This window comes from Bos grunniens, chromosome 13 (assembly GCF_055505025.1).
Source record: "Bos grunniens cultivar Pamir isolate PY7600 chromosome 13, Bosgru_T2T1.0, whole genome shotgun sequence".
Lineage (NCBI taxonomy): Eukaryota > Metazoa > Chordata > Mammalia > Artiodactyla > Bovidae > Bos > Bos grunniens.
This window is the reverse complement of record NC_141177.1, coordinates 42,906,744-42,929,461: the sequence shown is the minus strand read 5'-3', so window position 1 is coordinate 42,929,461 and position 22,718 is coordinate 42,906,744. Positions and strand designations below refer to the sequence as shown.

The 22,718-nt window shown below is 43.2% G+C and overlaps 1 protein-coding gene across 6 annotated transcripts in view; it reads left to right on the top strand.

The window, feature by feature from the left end:
- Window positions 1-294: 294 nt before the first annotated feature.
- The window catches only part of XRN2 (5'-3' exoribonuclease 2), a 62,691-nt gene continuing 40,267 nt past the window's right edge, over window positions 295-22,718 (top strand). For 2 of the 6 annotated variants that reach the window (XM_086333681.1, XM_086333683.1), the window contains exons 1-14: window positions 295-458; window positions 11,290-11,417; window positions 11,500-11,611; window positions 13,046-13,157; window positions 14,775-14,833; window positions 14,910-14,999; window positions 15,778-15,850; window positions 15,992-16,042; window positions 16,508-16,665; window positions 17,830-17,904; window positions 17,996-18,129; window positions 18,229-18,286; window positions 18,370-18,477; window positions 22,629-22,673. In XM_086333681.1, coding sequence (XP_086189807.1) covers window positions 384-458; window positions 11,290-11,417; window positions 11,500-11,611; window positions 13,046-13,157; window positions 14,775-14,833; window positions 14,910-14,999; window positions 15,778-15,850; window positions 15,992-16,042; window positions 16,508-16,665; window positions 17,830-17,904; window positions 17,996-18,129; window positions 18,229-18,286; window positions 18,370-18,477; window positions 22,629-22,673 — 1,278 coding nt within the window. In that variant the 5' untranslated portion in view covers window positions 295-383. Of the gene's footprint in view, window positions 459-3,094; window positions 3,190-11,289; window positions 11,418-11,499; window positions 11,612-13,045; window positions 13,158-14,774; window positions 14,834-14,909; window positions 15,000-15,777; window positions 15,851-15,991; window positions 16,043-16,507; window positions 16,666-17,829; window positions 17,905-17,995; window positions 18,130-18,228; window positions 18,287-18,369; window positions 18,478-22,604; window positions 22,674-22,718 lie in introns of those variants that run through there. The other 4 variants (XM_086333684.1, XM_086333682.1, XM_086333685.1 and 1 more) reach the window with 4 other exon arrangements.

Sequence of the window (22,718 nt, the reverse complement as noted above, 5' to 3'; positions counted from 1 at the left end):
GCGTGTGGATGCTTAGATTCTACATGAATCGAGGTGGGTGAGAAGGAGGAAACCAGTCCGCCAAGGCTCCCCTGGAGCAGCCTGGTACGCAGGGTTCCCGCCCGAGGGTCGCCGGTTGCCGGGGAAGCTCCGAGTCCCGTGCGGCCGAGGACGACGAGCCACGCGGGCCACTGCTCCGGGCCACCCGCTCACTAGCCCCGCCCCTTTCCGGCCCCGCCCCACCCGGCCGGCACCTCCTTCCTGGTCTCTTCCGCGGCGGCGCCGTGACCTAAGTTCCGGTCGCCGGGCGCACGTGGGCGGAAGCGCCGGTGCCCGCCGCGGCTCGTCTCTGTGGTTACCGCGCGTTCGCTGGCCGGGCCGCCGCCCGCTGCTGCGCCGCCGCCATGGGAGTCCCGGCCTTCTTCCGCTGGCTCAGCCGCAAGTACCCGTCCATCATTGTCAACTGCGTGGAAGAGAAGGTGAGGGGGCGCCAAGCGGCCGCCACGCCGACGCCTAGAGCACGCCCCTGCCCCGGCGCGCGTGCAGGCCGCGGTCCCCGGGGGGCCCGCCGCCCGCCCGCGGGGCCCGCGCCCGCTGCCTCCCCGGTCGCCGCGGGTCGACGCGCGTCGGGGGCGCGGGCGCTCGCACTCCCGGCCTGGGAGCGGCTCGGGCGGCGCGAGAGCCGCCCCTGCGCTGCCCGCGGGTTCCCGGGCGGCAGACCCCGCCCACGGCTTTGTCTCCTCCCGGGGCGGCCGACCTGAGAGGCTTTCGGCTCGGGGAGAGGCAGTCCGTCGGTGTCGTGTTAGGGGTCGCGCGGGGAGAGCAGCGCCTCGGGAAGGTCTCGGACAGCACTCAAGTCCGCGAAGGGGCCCCTCCCTCGTTGTCTGACTGCAGGGCTAAGCCTGTCTTTGACATTTTCAGGGTTCCTGGGCGCGCTCGATCGGTGCTATGCCTCTTGCTGTTGGTTTCTTGGCGTTTCTTATTGGTCGTTTCCAGGTTTCTCCGTCCGGTTTCGATTTGGTACCCGTGCTTTCAGTTTCCAGATCGGGGAGGTTCAGGGACACACGATGCCCTGCTTTTGAACGAAGTGCCCAGCCGACACTGGGAACTTTCTGCTTCGGCTAGTGAGGGTTTTTTTTTGGGGGGGGGGGGTGGCAAAGGTTTGTTTAGTTTTTGTTTGTTTTGGACAGGTAGATGGGTCTTCAGACTTCATTCATCATTCTGTGTGAGATCTTGACCTTGCTTAGTTCCTGTCCGAGGAGAAACCGAAACTGATGGTTCTGATGAAATTTCCAGTACCGCCTGTGTTTTTCTCAAAGAGAAACTGTGGAAACAATGCTCATGTCCTTTGCGTTTAAAACTTTTCTTAACTTTATATCTTACCTCCTTTCTGCTCTGCAGGGATAACTGCTTTAAACTTATTTTTGGTTCTGTCTCTGAGTGTCATGGTTATGTTTGATGTATTGCTTCTGGATGTATCTGTGGAATTGTAGTTGTGTTAGGAGCAGTCACTTGTACAGGCCCCCGCCCCCCACCCCACCCCACCCCACCCCACCCCCTAATCAGTGCCTTTATTCTTCTACTGATAAACTATAGCGTTAAGTAATGTATTTTTTTTTTTTCTTTTTCCTCTCCTATACAGAGTACCCCTTGACCCTTCACATGCTGAGGTTAGGTATTAACTTTTCTAAACCCCTGCTGTCCTTACTCCTCATACCAAGCTTGTCAGCTGTGCTTTTTGCCTTGTTGGCATCCAGGATTAAATTGTCAGGGCTTTGGCTATACAAGTTTGTTTTAAAAGCTGAAGAATCAAGTAGTGTTGGTGATTATTGTCACTATGTAGATCTAGGTTGTGTACTAGGATTCTCTTTCTTTTCTGCTACGTTTATCTTTTTGCCTGTTGCGTGTTTTCCACTGTACATGGTTCCCCATCCAGACTCTTATATCAGATATTCTATCAAGTCCTCTTTCTAATTGGAGACTGCTTGAAGTCTGTATTTCTGCTGCTGTGGCACCTGGTTATGTAGCCTAGCTGAAAAGCTGCTTCTTGATATTTTTAAAAATTTCTGCAGTTGGAGGTACTGTTTTTTAATCATTTTTCTTGGTTTTTGTTCTTACTTGAGTTCTTAAGAAGTGCTGTTGTAGTATGTGAGTTTTCTAAGTCCATTCTGCCTCGTAAACATGAGTAATCATTAGCTAGGCAGAGGTTGAGTTTGAAAATTGCTTTCCCTCAGAACTTGGAAAGCATTGTTCTTTTGATTTTTGTCATCCAAAATTGTTGATGAAAAGTTGAATGTTAATGCAGTTTATTTATTTAGCTAACACTTAAATGCAGTATATAGTAGGTACTAGGCATTTCACCAGAGAAGGCAATGGCACCCCACTCCAGTACTCTTGCCAGGAGAATCCTGTTAGGAGGAGCCTGTTAGGCTGCAGTCCATGGGGTCGCTAAGAGTCGGACAAAATCGAGCGACTTCACTTTCACCTTTCACTTTCATGCATTGGAGAAGGAAATGGCAACGCACTCCAGTATTCTTGCCTGGAGAATCCCAGGGACAGAGGAGCTGTTGGGCTGCCGTCTGTGGGGTTGCACAGTCAGACACGACTGGTGCGACTTAGGAGCAGCAGGCATTTCACAGATGAATTTATTAAATCCCCATAACAACCACGTAACTATTTCTTCTCCTCTTCCTCTTGCTTCTTATTACAGGTGAGAAAACTGAAGCACAGGCGGCTTAAGTAATGTACTCATGGTCATGTGGTTAATGCATGTCAGAGCCTGTGTCAGCCAGGAAGCCCATGCTCTTAATTTCTGTGTTCCTTTGCTTTCACTCTTTTGTAGTTGATCGGTTTTTCTTTCTGAATTTTAAAAAGAGCTTTATCCTTGATAATATAAGCTTGTGTGACTGTGTATTACAGATTTTTTTTTTTTTTTTTTTTAGATTTTAATTCCTTTTCATCAGTGCTTGGCTGACTGTGAGTCTGGAGGCTTGTGTTCGTAGTTATGGGGAATGCTTTTTTATTTTTTTCCCGTTTTCCTTTTACTTTGTTCTCTGAACTCTGAATACTGGTCCTTCTAGTTGATTTATTTTTCTTTTCTCTCTCCTCCCCCGAGGTATAATTGACCTAGAACAAACTGCACTTTTTTAAAGTGTACAATTTAATACATTTTGACATGTGTCTATCCATGGACTCCTCACCACAATCAAGGTAATGAACATCACCTCTGAGACATTCCTTCTGCTCCTTTTTTGTTCCCCCAGCCCCTTCCTGCTGCCCATCTTTGGTCAACCACTAATTTATTTCTATCGATGTTTTCATTTTCTAAAATTTTATATAAATGGAATTATACAATAGGTACTTTTTTAAAAAACCTGACTCAGTTAACTTGGTTACTTTCATTCAGAGTAATTATTTTGAAAGTCTTCCATGTTGCTACTTGTATCAATAGTTTCTTATTTTAGAATTGTATTCTGTGTTGTGCATATATTACATTTTGATTTTCATTCATTGGATTGGTTTTCATTCACCTGATTGGTGAACATTTGGATTATTTCCAGTTTGTGGCTATTAAGAAAAACTGTGAACATTGGCATACAGATCTCTGTGTGGACATAATGCTTTCATTTCTTTAGAGAAGTGCTTGCATTGTATGCTGGTGTTTGATTATTTAAAAAGAAAAAACTAGCCAGACTGTTTAATAAAGAGGCTGTACTGTTTTACTGCCAACAGCAGTGTATGAGAGGTCTGGTTGTTGCTCTTCCTTGTCAGCACTGAGTGTGGTTAGTCTTTCTGGTTCTAGCCATTCTAGTGCAGTGGTACTGCAGTGTGAGTTCAATTTGCATTTCCCTGATGACAGATGATGCTGAGCATCTCTTTAGGTGCTTATTTGCCTTCCATATATCTTCTTGAGTTGGGTATCTGTTCAGATCTCCCCTTCCCCCCTTTTTTAAGAGTAAGGACTTTTTTTTTTTTTTTTTTCCTTTTATGAGACTTGAGGAATCTTAGTTCCCCAACCAGGTATTGAACCCAGACACACAGCAGTGAAAGCAGAGTCCTACCGGGGAAGTCCCTTTTGCCCATTATTAAGTTGGATGGTTTGTCTTACTGAATTAGAGTTTTTTACATATTGATTTTTTTGGTAAATATTTTCTTTTAATCTGTGATTTCCTTTTTCATGCAAAAAAGAGCAAAAGTTTTTAATTTTAGTAAAGCCTGCTTTCTTTTTTCTCTATATTACTGCTTTTTGTGTTATGTTTAAGAAATCTTTGTCAAAGCCAAGGTCACTGAGATTTTTCTTATGTTTTCTTAAGAGTTTTTAAAATTATACTGTTATAAAATTACACTTTATGCTATGCTTTCTCTTTTTTAGTTTGTTTTTTTTTTTTAAATGGTGAATCACATTGATTTTTAAATGTTAACATGAGTCTGGTATTTCAGGTAAACAAACCCCACCTGGTCATGGTGTACTATTTTTTTATATACGTGGGAGTCAATTTGCCAAATTACTGCTACTCATTTCTAGAATTTTTTTATCATTCCAAATAGAAATTCTGTACTCACCTAAACAATTCTCTGCTTCCCCTGCCACCTACTTTCTGTCTTATGAATTTGCCTATTCTAAGTACTAATGTAAGTGGAATCATATATTTGTTATTTCGTGTCTGGTGTATTTCTCGTTTTCATTTCGCATAATGTTTTTAGGATTCATCCTTGTTCAGCATGTATCAATTTATTATTTTTTTTTTTTCAGGATTTTTGGAAACCTTTATATGCCGTATTTATAAGCAAACTGGAGTTTCTTGTATTTCACAACCCCATTCCTACAGTCTATGCTCTGGTCATTTCTGTATGAGAGCTGACATAGGGCAGAGTGCTGCCTTGTTTAACATCAGTTGGGAGTGTGTGTGTCGGTGGACTCAAATTTTTCCATTCTGCTTGTGTTTGTGAATGACCTCGAGACTGCAACAATATTAATTTGGGGTATAATAAAATTTTAGTGAGCAGATGAGTTCGCAAATTGGAATTCGTAAATAAAGATGACCAGTTGTATGTGCGCCACAGAAGTTGGTTGTGTGGATTGAGTCAGTAAATCCAAGTTAACAGCTTCGAATAGTGCCTTGCATTGATTGATAAGTTAATTTTGGTAGTTTATATATCCAAGTAAACGTGGAGATATTTTTGTGTCTAGTTCTCAGTAGCATTGCGTCGTATAGAATTATGCTGTTTGCCTGCAGTGAAATCTAGGTTTCCCACCTTGTTTTTTTCTTTCTTGGTCAGACTTGTCAATTTTGTTGATCTTGTAAAACAACCGCCTTTTGGTTTCATAGATTATTTATTTGCTTGTGGCTGCACTGGGTCTTGATGCTGCGTGAGGGCGTTGTCGAGTTGTGGTGTGTGGGCCTCGTGTAGTGGCTTCTGCTGGTGCAGAGCTTGGGCTCTTGGCACATGGGCTTCAGTAGTTGCAGCACAAGGGCTCAGACTTGCGGCTCACAGGTTCTGGAGCAGAGGCTCAGTAGTTGTGGCGCACAGGCTTAGTTGCTCTGTGGCACGTGGGATCTTCTGGGATAAGGGCTCGAACTCGGGTCCCCTGCACTGGCAGGTGGGGTATCCACTGTGCCACCAGGGAAGTCTAGTTTCATAGATTTTTTTAGAAAATTGTCCTTTTTATTCTCTGTGTCATTTTCTCTCATATTTGTTTTCTTCCTTCTGCTTGCTTTGGATTTATTTTGCTCTTCCAGTGTCAAGTTGGAAGGTTAGGTAATTGACTTGAGATCTTTCTTAATACAAACATTTACAGCTATAAATTTTCCTCTGAACACTGCTTTTGGGCTTTACAATGTTAGTTTTCATATGTCGTATCCTGTTTTTCATTCATCTTAAATCATTTTCTGATTTCCCTTCTGATTTCTTCTTGATTGTTTGTGAGTGTGTTGTTAAATTTCCCATGTTTACAGATTTGCCAACTTTTCTCCAGTTATTGAGCTCGAATTTTATTTACTTTGTTGTGGTTGAAGAACATGCTTTGTATTACTTTCGTGCTTGTAAATTTATTGAGGCTTGTTTCATGGCCCGGCGATTGGTCTATCCCAGAGAATGTTGCACACGAAATCGAGAATGTATATAGTCTGTTGAGCGTTCCACAGAAGTCTGTTATAGACTAATGCAGTGACACCTGCAAGGCTTCGCCTCTGAGATTAATGTCTGGTATCTGTTCTAACCCCAGCTGGAGGGCGGCTCCTCCCAACTGTCTTAAACGCCACTTCTGTCCCACAGACTAGCCAGTCTGTGGTCTAAGCTGTATCTTCCTTAGGTCCCTGATTCTTTTCTTGGTCCCTTTTCGCCACAACTTACACAGTTCTTGAGAATGCCCTTGGGTGTGAATTTCTCCACGTTCTGTCACAAATGAAGTGAGTTCTGAATTTTCAAAGATTTTCTTGACTAGATTGCTCTTTGCCTCCAGACTGTTTCCAAAGGCTTTAAATTTAAATGCTTTTGTCTTTTTCAAAAGATTCTCACTAGTTCAGCTGGAGAGCAGGTGAGCAGAAGTCCTCATGCTGTCATGTGGCAGCTCTCCTCACCAGTGTGCCCTCTGGGCAAGTGAAGATCAGGTTCACACGTCAGCACGCTATGTGTCCCCTGTAGTTCTGGCTGTGGTCCTTGATGCCCGTTACAGGTGTTGAGTTCATGCTGAATCTAGTGAAATTGCAATTAATCAGCCTGACATACGGCTTAAGGTACCAGCTCTGAATTCAGATGACTGAGTTCAGTCCTGGTCTCTGAACTTGACAGAAGTATGACATTGGAAAGCCACTTAACGCCTCTGAGCATTTGTGTTCTCATTAGTAAGTGAGATGCTCTATACCTCACAGGGTTGTTGTGAAAAGAGAGGGAAATAATCCACGAGTAAAAGCCCTGAGAACAGTGCCTGTCCCATTTTAAGTATTCTGTAAACGGTGGTGGTAATTAGTAGTCCTTGTTGACTGACACCATATAAAAATGGAGAGCTGACATACTACATGAAAAAATACTAATCACTAAAAATATGAAGCTTTTCTATTTGGCAACTACATCAAAATTTATGGCCTGAAATTTTAACAAGAATACTGTAATTTAAATTTTTCAGTAGCCTTGTGACCCTTTCTCCCCAAAATATCACCTGTGTTTTGTAAGTCTTTTCTGAGCTGCTTTTTTTTTTTTTGTAAGTTCTGAGCTGCTTTAAGGGAAATCTAAAACCAAGTTCTACAATATATTATCTATCAAGAATCCACCGGCAATGCAGGAGACCCCAGTTCAATTCCTGGGTCGGAAAGATCCGTTGGAGAAAGTACAGGCTACCCACTCCAGTATTCTTGGGCTTCCCTTGGGGCTCAGCTGGTAAAGAATCTGCCTGTAATGCAGGAGACCTGGGTTGGATCCCTGGGTTGGGAAGATCCCCTGGAGAAGGGGTAGGCTACCCACTTCAGTATTCTTGGGCTTCTCTTGTGGCTCAGCTGGTAAAGAATCTGCCTGCCATGTGGGAGACCTGGGTTCTATCCCTGGTTTGGGAAGATCCCCTGGAGAAGGGAACAGCTACTCACTCCAGTATTCTGGCCTGAAGAATTCCATGGACTTTATAGTCCATGGGGTCGCAAAGAGTCGGACATGACTGAGCCATTTCACTTCCCTTTCATTAAATGGAGGGAGTTCTTACTGCAGCAGAACCTCAGGCATGAGTCCTGATTTTTCTGTGTCTGCGTGTGCTGTACCCTTAGTTGCTCAGTCGTGTCCAACTCTTTGTGATGCTTAGGACTGTAGCCCACCAGTCTCCTTGGTGCATGAGATTCTGCAGACCAAAAACTGAAGTGGGTTGCCATGCCCTCCTTCAGGGCATCTTCCCAACCCAGGGATCAAACCCCCATCTTCTGTGTCTCCTGCGTTGCAGGTGGGTTCGTTATGCTGCTGTGAAATGTGTGCAGGCTTACACAAAAAAATGCATTTACTTAAATATTACTGATAGTTGGGGTTTCTACCTTACATGTGAAGAGCCAGAAAGTTGTATATTGTTGACTAGAACAGCAGGTTGGTGTGGAGTTTATTTTAGGGGTTTTGCATTAAAAACTGTGGAGTGTATTTTTATACAGAGTCACTATTTGTGTGTGGACCATATTTACTTTTTCACATACCTTCTTTATCAGCTTGTGCAGAAACAGGGTGATCTCTCAGCTGCTTGTCTGGGATACAGATAGTTCTTTCTCCCCTCGTGCCGTGGGCCGTGGAGAAGTGGGCTTCCCACGGGGTAGGACTGCCCTGATAGCTAGCCTTCCATCAGCCGGGGTGCTGACTGCCCTTCCTCCGCAAGCACCCTTGTCCTTTGAGAATAACGGTCTCAAGGTGCCTGGTCCTCATGGGGCCTGAGACGGTGAGCGGAGGGGAGAGTGCTAAGTTTGACCAGCTGGACTGTTCCTGCTGTTGCTGCTTCTGGATCCTCCAGAGGCTCTTACGTGAGCCCCCTGTGGGCCTGGAGCCCTCAGATTCTCCCACATCTGCATGTTTGAGGCACGTCCTCTGATCAGATCTACTAGTTTTCCACGTTTTGGGCGTCCCCTGTGATTTACCAGTCACCGACGGTTCTTCTCTTGGTTTTCCAGCACAGCTCTGTAGTTGTGGTGGGATGTTTTTAGTCTTTTACGTGGTCCGGGGATAGAAAGGAAAGGCTGCGATGTGTGCTCAGTTTATTACTGGAAACCCCCAAAGATAATGAAAAGCTATTTGAGATGAATTGGTTTTCGTGTTCAGAGTAGCTGTCCGTGTAGCTACTCTTTGATTAAGAATCTCTCGAATCCAGCAGCAGATACACTCACATTGTAGTTAATGGCCAGCCTCTTGAAGAGTAAGTTCCTTTGTTGAGAATCTTCTCCTGAAGAAAGAAACTCTAGGGTTATGTAATTAATGTGTTGAAGATATCCTTAGAACTCCCAAGAGGAAAATGTGTGTCTTTCTTGTTGGGAATGCCTGGCGCTCTTTTCTCAAAATCAGGACCCGCCTACACCTTCTTCCCTAGGCTCTGCTTTCTAGGCAGGGGAAGTGGAAACTCATCAGCTACACTCAGCATTTGTTGAAAAGCTGCAATATAGCAAGCCAGCGGTCTATACTGTTTTTGTAAATAAAACTTTATTGGAACACACCTATACTCATTCATGTCCATATTGTTTAGGGGTGCTTTAATTTTATAAAGGCAGAAATGAGTCGTTGCAACTGAGGTCATAGGTCAACAAGTCAAAAATACTTAACTGTCTGACTTCTTGGGAATCATAGAGAAAGTGGGTCTGGATTTTCCTGAGTGTGGTGTCTGGTTGGTTCAGGAGGAAGGGAGGTATGGACCTTGAGTGTAGAGCAAGTGGAGCGGCACAGCCTCCTGCCTTTGTAGAGCTTGTTTTTGTTTGAGAGTCATCAGACGATCTTCTCTGATAGACCGCAAAAATTGACTTGCTTTCCTTCTGGTTCACTGCTTCTGATCAAGCCCCTCTTCCCTGATTCACAGGGTGTCTGCACAGAACTCTGATAGCCTCTTTCTTTGACACCCAGTTCTTCCGATTAGAAATGCAAATTGAAGCCCAATCTCATTCCTTCTCTCTCGAGGATCACCACTGTCCTGAGATTGGTGTTCATCCTTCATCTGCTCTTCTCTGTGGTTTCTGTTCATCCCGGAACAGTGCCTAGCACTGTTTTGATCATTTATAATTTCCTGTAAGTGGTATACAGGATGTGTTTTTCTTCACCTCCTCTTTTGGCTTAAGGTATTTGTGACCATCCAGCTGGATGTTACTTTTGTAACATTTGTACTTATTGTTACTTTTGTACATTTGGAATGTACTTTTGTCAGACATTGCAGTACATGGTTGTACCACGGTTTCATCAATCCTTTCTGTGGGCCCTGTTTTTTTTCTCATTAAATTGACCTTTTGTCTTTATATCTTTTTAAAATAGCTTTATTGCAATATGTACCATATAATTCACCCTTAAAATGATACGGTTCAGTGCTTTTAGTATGAATGCAGTGGTACAGCCAGCACCATTACTTAATTTTAGAACAGTTTCCTCATTTCCAAAAGAAATGTTGTAACCATTTTCTGTCACTTCCTATCTTCTCCCTTCCTTTCCGCCCCCACTGCAGATTGAAGCTAATCTGTTTCTTTCTAAAGATTTGTCTGTTCTGAATCATGTAAATAGGATCTTTTGTGGTCTTTTGTGACTGGCTTTTATTTAGCAGAATGTTTTTGAGGTTCATCCATGAGGTAGCATGTATATAATGGGTTTTTAAGTTCACAATTTTTTTTAAAAATGATACTTTGCATGTGTTATTTTTAAAGTGCCTTTACTATTATTAAGAATAAAAACCTAGCTCTTATCATTTGCTAAAGCTCTGGCAGAAAGAAAGATAATGCTTTACCACAAAAATACAGTTGAGAGCCTCCAGGAGTGAGTGTAGCACAGTCCTTACCTTTTGAAGAACTTGCAGTGTAGTTGGGGGTTAGAATGGCAAACCAAGTAATAAAACACAGAATAAGAAGAATTGTGAGGACATAGAAGAGGAGCAGTTAATTCGTTGGGGGGATGTGTTCAAGGTGTGATAACACGGTGGCATTCGATCTGAGTCTAGACTTTGAAAAATGAATAAGGTGTCAGGAAGGAGTGTTGGTCAGGAGGGAGAAGGAGGAACAGAGGCGTTGAGAGATGGAAGAGCATCTTCTGGGAACAGGGGAGGTGGGGTGGCCTGAGCAGCGTTGTGGCAGGACCGAGGGCTGGTAAGGGCCAGGCTTGTGGATCTGCACGTGCTGTGGTGGCACTGGAAGATGTAGGCAAGAGAAGACACAGCCACGTTTGTACTTAAAAGAAAACTGACAGCATAGAGGGTGGGCTGGAGAAGAGAGAGCCTGGAAGTGGGGCAGTCCATCCAAAGGCCGATCTTTTGGGTGAGAAGTGATGCCTGATGCTGGTAGCAGGAGTGAGAACATGTGGCATGGAGAGGCATCTTTCAGGTTAAGTTGAAATGGGCGGTAAGGAAGAGAATTCTGGAAAGACTCCCTGGTCTGTCTCTTGCACAGCCGAATGACTTGGGAATTTGGTCACTATCCCCCACGTAGTCAAGAGTAACTTGTGCTGGAAGCTTTAAGGAGTAAAAATAGCCTATCTTGTAACTTAAAGATGACTAAAAGTATTTTATTTCCAATTCAGAAATGAAGCACAGGTTCATACTGAGCCTAGGATATGTCAATTTCAGACTTGAACAGTCAAACCAAACTACTATTAATTATCACTTCCTCATAGCCAAAAGAATGCAATGGTGTAAAGATTCCTGTCGATGCCAGTAAGCCTAACCCCAATGATGTGGAGTTTGATAATCTGTATTTGGATATGAATGGAATCATCCACCCCTGTACGCATCCTGAAGACAAGTACGTAACCCATTTTTGTCGCTGATAGCACAAGTCACGGAGGAGTGCTATATGATATTACACTATTTGCTTGTCATTGTAGACCAGCACCAAAAAACGAGGATGAAATGATGGTTGCAATCTTTGAGTACATTGACAGACTCTTCAATATTGTCAGACCAAGACGGCTTCTCTACATGGCAATAGATGGAGTGGTAAGTGCTGAATGACTTAAAATCAGTTCCCCTGTGTTTGTTTTTGCTGTGTTCCCAGTGTCTAGAATGAAAGTCAGCTAAGTGAAGAATGGTTGACGATAATGAGTTTGAGAAAGAAAGCCTCACCTTTCAGCCTCTCATTCAGCTGTGTTTTGTGAGTGTGCCTGTTTTGTGCCAGAGCCCATGAGGTCCTGGGGGTGTTGGTGGCTGCCACTGCAGGGGCAGAGGCAGGGGTAGATGGGTACGGTGAGTTACCCAGGGTCTTCCTGAGCATCAGCAGCGCATGCAGGGCATTGGGGCGTGGAGTGGGCAGTGCTACATGGCAGTGAGGCAATAGAGAGGAGCGGGCCTTTGTCCCATTTATTTATTTATTTATTTTTGAAGAGTTAAAAGTAATGAATGAAATAATTTTGAAAATCCAGAAAGCTTTGGGTTCGAGAAGATTAACTTTTCTATTTATTCAAGGAAAGAATCTTAGCTGCCTAAAAACTTAAGCTACAAGTAAAGTATAGTAAAAAAAAGTAAAGGGAACGGGAGTATGTCTTTCTTGGAGCAGATTACAGCTCACGTTAGCTAAGTTTCTTGCAGAATCCCTTTCACTGTACTCCACTGTGTTTTTCTGCTGGGTCAAGGATAAGTTATGTGCACATTTGAATGTTTATAGATATGTACCCATTCTTGTCTGTAACCCTTTTTTTTGTTTATGTTAAAAATATAAATGTAGATCATAGCACTTGAAAGAGTTAGATTAGGTGGTCTCATTTTACAGGAAAGGGAACTGTTTAAAGAGAATATGAAATAGCTTACTTTATGCAGACAGGAGGCTTGAGAGTCCCTTCCAAACCCAGTTCAGTAATTGCAAAACCTTACAGTTCAGTTCACTTCATTCACACTTACTCAGTGATTGAAGTTACATTTGGTTAGAGTGATATAAGATAAAGTGTTCTCTTTCTACCCGCTGTGCTTTATTATAGAGACAGCGTGATAATTATGGTCTTGTGAATCCCATTTAGAGACCTTTCTTCCTTTTAGGTGTGGGCTCAGAGAAGGTATTCCTGATCCTGGCTCTGTGGCAACTACTCCCTCTCTGTGTGCTGAGTCTCTGAGTAAAGCGAGCTTTCCATTGTATTGCAGCCTAGTGGAACTGTCCTGGGCCCGCCCTTGTGCTGTGCGGCCCTCAGTGCTGTGGCCTTATAGAGGGGTTGTCCTTTATTGACACGTCACTCGTTCACCTGACTGCACTGCGTTTAAGGGTTTTGGTCCAAATTTAAGCCCTCAGGTTCTACTGTATGTGGTGAAAGGATTGTTTGGACGTATTACTTAGCTTTTCCATTTGAGTGCGCTATTTTTATCAGAGTAGCTGGTTCAAAATAATGTACAAATATAGTTATAAATGTTTGAAATAGTATGTGAATATGAAATACCCATTTTCAGGCACCGCGTGCTAAAATGAACCAGCAGCGTTCAAGGAGGTTCCGAGCATCCAAAGAAGGCATGGAAGCAGAGATAGAGAAGCAGCGAGTCAGGGAAGAGATCCTGGCGAAAGGTAAAGAGCATGCACCTTGGGCTTGGATGTGTTACACGAACTGTGTGGAGGGGGCAGGGCTGGTGCCTTCTCCTCACAAGTAGGCAGGGTTTTAATTTAATCAAGATCCCAGGATATCCAGGAGAAGTTTATGTTCACTGTTGAGGAAAAGTAGTTAATAGAATCGTTTATTCCTTTAATAAGCTTTTTCGTTTCTGAACTCTGTAGTAAAAGGGAAGTGAAAGTCTCTCAGTCGTGTCCAGCTCTTGCGAACCCGTGGACTCTACAGTCCCTGGAATTCTCCAGGCCAGAATACTGGAGAGAGTAGCCTTTCCCTTCTCCAGGGGATCTTCCCAACCAGGGATTGAACCCAGGTCTCCCACACTGCAGGCAGATTCTTTACCAGCTGAGCCACCAGGGAAACTTGTGGACAAAAGGAAGGAATTAAGTAGGGAGAGCAAATTGTCAGCTTCTGTCAGGGCGAGTGCAGCCCTTCGGTTCAGTTTCATCTGTCTGTAAACTAGAAATACATTGAGTGCTTCTTATTGCCTTTTGCTGTGGGGGCTGTTAGGAAGCCGCACTACTGTAAGCGTTTTCCTCCCATCAGTCTTGGTGGCTTGCTTGCTGCTTCTCCGTAGCACTCAGGTCTGTATGCAGAGGCCTGGGATGATGGCACCATGTTTCCAGGCTGTACTGGGATCGTGCACACTCACCGTGCCCAGGGCTCCCTCAGTTCAGGAAGGGGCTTGTGGGGTCGAATGGGGTCGTCTTTGCAGTCCGTCTAAGGCCTGATGGGTCGAGGCAGGAGTTGGCTGTGACTCAGAGAGGAGGGAGACCAGGGTGCTGAGCCCCTGGGACCGCTTCTCCCAAGACCCCTGTGGGTGAGGCGGGGTGAAGTGCGGTGCCTGCAGGGTGACTCGTTTGCTGTTGTGTTACCTGAGGCAACGTGATAGACCAGGAGAGCCACCATTATTGGTTCAGGATGTTGTGTCTGGCAGGTGGAAAAAGAGGCGTAGTGTAGTCGTCTGAGACTTGTAGTTACCGTGCATTTCATGTTTTTTAATTTGCTGGAAGTATGCAAGTACATACATATTTTAACAGCTTGTAATTAATATTCTGATTACTGTTTGTATTTATAACAGGTTGTCTTTGCTTCTAAAGATGTCTTTTTTTCTTGAAGATGTTAGAAGCTCAAGAAAAGGCTTTTCAGTGATACAGAGGAAAAAATAGAATTTCTAAATCGCTCTAAGTGATATAAAGCTGTGATAAACTTGGCTTTTTAGTTTTTTCTTGGGCCCCTTCATCTTAAGAACTGTTACTGGGATTAGAGCCTCTACCCTGTGTGTGTGTGTGCACACGCACGCGCGTATGCCAGGTCATTAGGAAGAATGTCTTTTTTACATAACGATAGAGTATCTTCCGTGTACCATGTCTTGTTTGACAGTCATGTTAAAGCAGCTTCATGTAATTTGAGGGGAGGAATCTTATTTTCTTCGAAAAGGGGGAACATTGTTCCTCAGGTGACAACACTTCTCTTTCTTTATATTTCAACTTTCTGTTTTTGTTGTTCTGGTCTAATATTGAGTAACTTACCTCACTGTTTATGGGGAGAACAAAGCATTGCCCCTTCTTCTCTAGGTGGCTATCTTCCTCCAGAAGAAATAAAAGAAAGATTTGACAGCAACTGTATTACACCAGTAAGTAGTCTCATACTTTGCTAGCTATTGCTAACTCTTAAATGATAGGTTAATTTATTTTTTTCTATCATTTTAGGGAACTGAGTTCATGGACAATCTTGCTAAATGCCTTCGCTATTACATAGCTGATCGTTTAAATAATGACCCTGGGTGGAAAAATTTGACAGTAAGTTTCACATTTTGGTACTTCAAAAAGATGAGGGTGACAATTTGAGTCATATCAAAGTTATGTCCTTTGATAGGACTGATATTATTTGTCTTTTTCTCCCTCCATGAAATGCTGATTGATGTTAGAGGAACGAGAAGCTTCTAGGGTTATTAGAGATGGGGTACCTTGCATGGTCCAGTGACCGGCAGCCGAATTTTCTCTCAGTGCCAATTTTGTCCTCTTACCGTCACCATGAAGCTGTAAGATGGGACTCATGATTTAAAATACATATATATGAAAGTAATTTCTGTTGTTAGAAATCAAAATACAGCAAGATAAAAAACCCTGGGGCTGCCTTTAAAGAATGGCTGTGTGCTCCTGAGTGTTTAAGTAAAATTTAAGCAAAATGTTTATATAATCTTGGGTTCATAAGCCCATTTCCCTGTTAATTAGATGTGGTACTCTGTATTTAATGGGTATCTCTTACCAATTACTCTCAGGGCTTGTATGGCTTGGTGCTGTATACTTGAGTAGCAGTGAAGAGTAGAAACTTGTGAACTGATCTGTTTTTCTAATGGCTAAGTTTGACCCAAACATTTCATTTTTTCTATTTCAAGTAGTCAGTTAACTAGTGAAATAATTTTGATGTCTAACACACACCTTATTAAGAAAAATTTCCAATTAGCAACACTGTTTTAATAGAATTATCCCAGTTTATTTTAAAATGTTCAGTTCTGTTGATTTTTGAGCTTGAAAAATGGGAATGAGCTAAAAATGTTTAAACTGTTTTTTGTAGGTTATTTTATCTGATGCTAGTGCTCCTGGTGAAGGGGAACATAAAATCATGGATTACATTAGAAGACAAAGAGGTAAAATTCATATATAAATAGTTGATTATATGTTCTATTAAAAAAAAAAGACAAGCCATTGTGTAGAAAATGTTTGGTAAAATGTGATATTCCTGTAGTATGAAATCTATTTACATAAATATATATTTCCCATCTCTCTAGCCCAGCCTAACCATGACCCAAACACTCATCACTGCTTATGTGGAGCAGATGGTAAGTTTCTTCTTTGGGATCTGAATCTCTTTGGGTTAAACAGTAGCGAGTCCATGGTTTGGTGTGTAGTAATGAATTATTCATGGCTGCCTGGAAATTCTAAAATGCCATGCTTATTTTATGTTTGAGAGAGAACTAGTGTGGAGTCATTTAATCTGTGTTTAATATTCACCTATCTTGATTTTTTTTTTTTTTCAACTTTTTAATATGGTCACACATATCTTTAAAATGGAAAGTTGCCAAGTGTTGACTTCTGAGTGGTAGTTACACTCTAAGCTCATGTTTCTGGAGGTCCTGTTCTTGGCCACTAGGAAGTTTTAGGCTTTTCAGCTTTGCTCTCTGTGTGATCCTTGGGGCTTTTCTTTGCCTTGCTGTCTTGTGTTACGATATTATCTTGCCTTTGGTTACAGTAAGGGTCTTCCGGAAATGCTCACTGTTTGGTGTTTTGTTGTTGTTGACTGATAGCTGATCTCATTATGCTTGGCCTTGCTACACATGAGCCCAACTTTACCATTATCAGAGAAGAATTCAAACCGAACAAACCCAAACCCTGTGGTCTTTGTAATCAATTTGGACATGATGTCAAGGACTGTGAGGGTTTGCCGAGAGAAAAGAAGGGAAAGGTAAGAATTTCAGGATGGTAGTAGCCTCATTTAATATTTTTCAGTTTTATTTTTGTGATCAAACATACATACCAAACTACCACTTTTTAGCCATGTTTAAATGTGCAGTTCAATGGCATTAAGTATATAAATGCCTCATTTTAAAAATGGATAAAAAGAAGACTGGTTGATTCGATTTTTCATCTATTTGCTCTGTTACCCCTCACAGAGATGTATCTTTCCAAACTCCTTAAACACACATTCACAACCTTGCACGCAGTCAGATTCTTTCTCCTCCCTGCTTTCCTAGCACAGCTTACATCTGCACAAGGCTGAGGTCTCATAGGTAATGATGCCCATTGTGCATGATTTGTTTGAACTGTAAATAAAGTCTATTAAACTTCTTGATACCTTTGAGTAACTCCTAGTTTCTCCCTATTATGAGTTCCCTTGGTTATATCCATTTAACCATTTATATCCTTTTAAAGGGTGTCTAAGAATATGGTACCTCTTTAAAAGACGTGTTGAGTGAAAACTGGTAAAAAGTATACATATTCACAGAGAAGGGTGAGGCATGTACATTAAAATGTTAATATTGGTTGGGTGTAGGTCAGGGTTTGGCAAACTATAGCTCTCCAGGTTTGACCTATGAGTTTAGAGGGTCTTTTGTTTTTAAAGGGTTGTAAAAATAAAACATGAAAGAATATGCAACAGAAACCATACATGTCTCCCTCCGCAGGCTGAAATAGTTAGTGTCTCGCCCTCTGTTAAAAACATGTGTGTGCTCCGTCAGTGTCTCAATAATAAAGAACCTGCCTGCCAGTGTAGACCCGCAGGAGACGCGGGTTCAGTCCCTGGGTCGGGAGGGTCCCTTAGAGGAGGAAATGGCAATCCACTGCAGTGTTCTTGCCTGGGAAATCCCATGGACAGAGGAGCCTAGTAAGTCCCATGGGGTCGCAAAAGACTCAGACACGACTGTGCGTCTGAGCGCTCAGCCCCTGGTCTAGGTGTGACTGAAATTGTGGGTAATTTTTATTTTTAAAATGGTTTGGTAAATTCTGCTCTTACTTAATACTTGTAATATTAAAATGGGTCTTGCTTTAGAAGAAGCTGTGCTATTTGTTTGGATGAAGGAAGTTCCAAGATTCGGAGTAGATATATTGAGTCTTCCCCCCTTTCTTACAGCACGATGAACTGGCAGACAGCCTTCCTTGTGCAGAAGGAGAGTTTATCTTCATTCGTCTCAGTGTTCTCCGTGAGGTATGTGGCGGTGACCGTTGGCATGGGTGCACCAATAATAAGCCAACTGCTATTTGATGGCTTTAGTGACAGCATTCCTTTTTGGTCGCAGTATTTGGAAAGAGAGCTCACCATGGCCAGCCTGCCGTTCACATTCGATGTCGAGAGGAGCATTGATGACTGGGTCTTCATGTGCTTCTTTGTGGGAAACGACTTCCTTCCTCACCTGCCATCCTTAGAGATTAGGTATGTGTGTGTGAGCTTGTGTGCTCAAGCTCCTGTTTAGCCCTCTGGCCTTTCAGTGCAGTCTGGTCCTAATGCTTGATGTTTGTTTCCTGGTGGCAGGGAAGGTGCCATCGACCGCTTGGTTAACATATACAAAAATGTGGTACACAAAACCGGGGTAAGTTCACTCTTGAATAATTTCAAAACAGAAGTGTTTGCTTTTGTAAGAAGGTCATTTTACATGTATTTTATCACTTACAGGGTTACCTTACAGAAAGTGGTTATGTCAATCTGCAGAGAGTACAGATGATCATGTTAGCAGTTGGTGAAGTTGAGGATAGCATTTTTAAAAAAAGAAAGGATGATGAGGTAAAGTGTTTCTCTTGCAGTAGCTCAATTGCTCCTGTCTCTCATAGGCTGTGATGATCCTGTGATTGTCCTTTTAACCTCTCTGAGTGCGCTGTTAAATCAATGTAGTGTATCAAATACCAGTGTAATCACGAGTGGTCAGTGCTTTGATGATTTTATAAAGGCTGTGATGCTTGCTGTGTGGAATTATGTATTGCACCCTGTGTGAGTTGCATTGTACCTTCTCTCTTTTTAATCCCAAGTAAGATATAAATCCAAATACCTGCCTAATCAATGGGCTGTGAAATGAGGGTTCCAAAGCTAGAAGAATGCTGGAATTGAACTCCTGGCTGCCGTGTTTTATAGGCACTGTGTATGCTCTGGACTTTGCAACTCCGTACTCTGGTGGCGGAATGTAGGGGATCTGGGATGGATTGACTGCATTGGCCAAGGCAGAGGGTTGCAGCTGGTGTAAGAAATGTGGGCATAAAAGAAGGAAATAAAGTCGCAGAGCATTTTGGAATTATTTATGTGGGATAGGGTGAGTCTTAGCATGGGCAGTGGAAGTTTGCTGGTGCCATTCACCCAGGCAGTGAGCCCTGCAGGTGGAGCAGATGGGGTGGAGATAAGGTCGAAATGAGTTTCGTTTTGGAGGTGCTGCAATTGAGGGGCCACAGGACACCTGAGAGGAGAAGTCTATGAACCAGTCAGATGGATCCATGTGGAGCTCAGGTCAGAAATCCTTCAGAAGGAGATTTGAGAACCGTGAGCAGATAGGATATGGCTCCTATCTTGAGCAGAAACTTGACATCTCTGGGAGTTTATAAAGAGGGAAAGTGCTTTCCATCAGGGGTCTCTGGGAGTGTAGAGGTTTCAGGAGAAGGTAAGGCCGGGGGAGGAAGCCCCTGGAGAGAGGCGAAGCTGTTGGTGCTGCCTGAGGTTGTCAGAGTGGGATGGATGGGCCCCTGGTCCTCAAGCTAGAGGGAGGGGCCGCAGCCTGGAGGCAGAGTGGGCTGGAGGGAGGCCGACAGTGGGTGAGAGGAGCAGAAAGGAAGCAGAGGAGACCCTTCAGCTTCTTAGTCCTATAGATCTTTATGAGCAGATGGCAACATAATATTGATACATAACTTCCTGATCTCCTCAAAGATTAAAACATGTTATTGTATCTGATAAGATTTTGTGTTTTCCTCAGCTTTGCTACTGTAGCTAATGGCCTCTTCTTTAGAATCTTGGGTACCATTTTGTATAACAGTGAGTGGCCTGTAGGCATTTTTTCAAAGCCTTTGGTACTTGGTAATCGTCACATGTAAGATTCAAATCGCAGAAATAACTCACTCTGAAGTATGAAACACCTACCAGAACAGCCATTTTAACGAGTCTTCAGCCGTCACAGTGGCTCCACTTGAGCTGCTGCTCTTTATGCTGAAGAAATAAACTACACACATTTTGTATTAGTTGGTATAAAAATCTCATCTTAGAAAAGTCTTTTTCTGTGACTTTAGCGGACTCTGTAGTGTTAAATATTGATGGTATTTGGCATTAGACTGGGATGTGTAGGATTTGATAGAAACCAAAGTGCTTCAGACTTCGGTATATCATGTGGTTTCTGGCTGGCCTGGCAGAGAGGGCATTTGACAGCTTTGGGTCTTTGTTGGTGTCCATGACTTGTTACAATGTTTTTTGGCATGGTTGGGCATTGTATTGGACAGATTTATGAACCCTCAGAAACTCAACATAAAAGTATCTGAGTGTATATAATTTCCAGGAATGTGTGTCCATGGCTTTTGACAGATTTCCAAAGGAATTCATAAGACACAAAAGATGAAATATCAGTAAGGTCTTGTCCAGGTAGATTTGATCTGCTTATGTGGCTGCCGCCCTTAAAAAGAGCAAAATAGTAGAATGGGAGTCTATCGATACTTGTTATTAAAATAGAACAGTTAGGTCAGAAATGTCTTTTTTATTTTATGAGCTTTAATCTTTGCCTTTTATCTTGCAAATGTTCATTTATTCAGCACACATTTCCTGTTTACAATGTGCCTGATAGTATTCATATTCTGAGGGTTAGTGATACAACAAAAAAACAAAATAAAAAATAGATGGAACTTCTTAGCTCGTGGAGCTGACATTCTTCTGGGGGAGATGGATAATTAACACAAAGCTGAAGTGTAGTATGCAGGGTGTGAGAGAGTGACACGTGCCCTGAAGGAAGTTAAAGCAGGGGACGAAGTGTCTGGGGAGATCACAGCCCTAGGAAAGGTGGCTGGAGAAGGCCTTGCTGATGTCAGGGAGTGGACCATGCAGATGTTTTCAGGAAGAGCACTGCAGACGGACGGAATCACCCACCAAAAGGCTCTGGTCTGGAGCACGTATGGGATGTTGAGAACAGCGAGGAGCCCGTGTGGGAGCAGAGGATGCAAAGGGAAGGGAATAGGAGAAGAGGTCAGAAAGGTGGTGGATGTAGTAGAACCCTCTCGATCATTAGCAGGACTTCAGCTCTCAGTCTGCATCACTGAAGCATAGAAGTGACAAAGTCTGACACGAACTAGGAAACATTAACTCGAGCTGCTGTGTGGAGGCAGAGACAGAAGCATCAAGCCCAATTAAGAGGCTCCTCTGCAGTATGCTAAGGGAGCCAGCATGGTAGCAGTGAAGGTGGTAATAGATGGTTGGATTTGAGATAGGTTTTGAAGCTAGAACCAGTGGGATCTGCTGATGGATTAAATCCTAGGTGTGAGAGAAGGAAAGGTATCAAGCATGACTCCAAGGCACCTTTTTCTGAACAACCGAAAAATGGTCTGGTCTGAGTAGCTGTGAAGAGAAGACTGGGAGATGGAGAGATGGGGGTGGCGATTCTGTTTTGGACATGTCAGGGTTGAGACACGTAGGTGGGGGTGTTGAGTTGGCAGAGGCTCTGGTTGGAGACTCATGAGACTAGGTGATTATTGTTAGGAGAGCAGAGAAGTGGGGAGGTCCAGGTGATGGGCCCAGGGGAGCAGTGGCTTTCAGAGGGTGGAAGGAGGGCCGCGTGAAGGCAGCAGCAGGAGTGAAAGAACAGGTGAGTGGTGTCCTGGCAGCGAGGTGAAGAGCGTGGTTTCAGAAGGAGGAGTCACGGCCAGATAAGAGACGGCTCATTAACTGTGTAAGCAGAGTGTGGTTAGGGAAATTGGCAGTGTTCAGATCTTAGGAGGTTTTAAGTGGTCAGTCAGCATGTATCTGGCATTCAGCCCCTCCTGGCAGAAAGTGCTAACCTCCCATCTTGTTAAGTGTTCTCTTGGAGTGGCAGTACTGCCTTGGAGGGTGGAAGTGCCAAGAGGAGGGTGATGGTCATTATAGTACCTGCTGTGGGCACCTTCGCTGTCGTTTCAGTGCCTGAACACTCAGGCATGGGCATGGGAGGGGTGCTTTCTGGGGAAGGACGCCTTTGAATGACTCAGTTAGTGGGGAGCAAGGTCAGCCCTAAATCCTGTCTAGTTGAAATCATGGCTAGATTTCAAAAATGAGTGGAGGGAAGAATCAAGGCAGATTGGACCCTTTCCTGTGAGTTAAACTGGCCCAGAATAAGCAGTGCAGACATCTGTCTTTTCTTCCTTCTCTCATTGGGTCTATTTGGTGGTGGTCATTGAGGGGAGCATCTGAGTGGTAGTGTTTTCCTAGAGCCCCACTGTTCTCTTTATCACTTGTGCCACACATGTGATAGGGTAGGGACTGTCCAGCCCTTTGTAGGTAATAGAGGCTCATTATTAAATTGTCTTATTGAATTTTTAAAATTTTCATCTTGATTATGAACTATATTCAGCTACAACTTAAAGAATTGTTTTCTTATGTGTATCTTCTCTATACTGACAGCCTGTTCACTCCAGGGTGAAACCAAGGGTCTTTGTCATGACTCTTACATTTTTCCCTGAAATGATATTAAAAACTATCTGCAAAAAAATTAAGAGGAACCATTTAAATTGTATATAAACCCAATTTAGAATACCCTCTAGCCATGTGCAGTTCTGATAAGCAGCACTATGAACATGCAGTCTATTGCCTAGTTTCATTATGTACCTAGGTTTCTGGGGTCTTCCTTTAAAACTTTAATTGTCTCTCAAATCATTCCTGGTAATGTTTAACTCTTACATTTTTGTGTAATTATTTGACAGAATATGTGGATTTTATACTTTTAGGACAGTTTTAGAAGACGACAGAAAGAAAAAAGAAAGAGAATGAAGGTGAGTTTTAATTCATAAGACTGGCAGTGGTATAAGTTTACAATT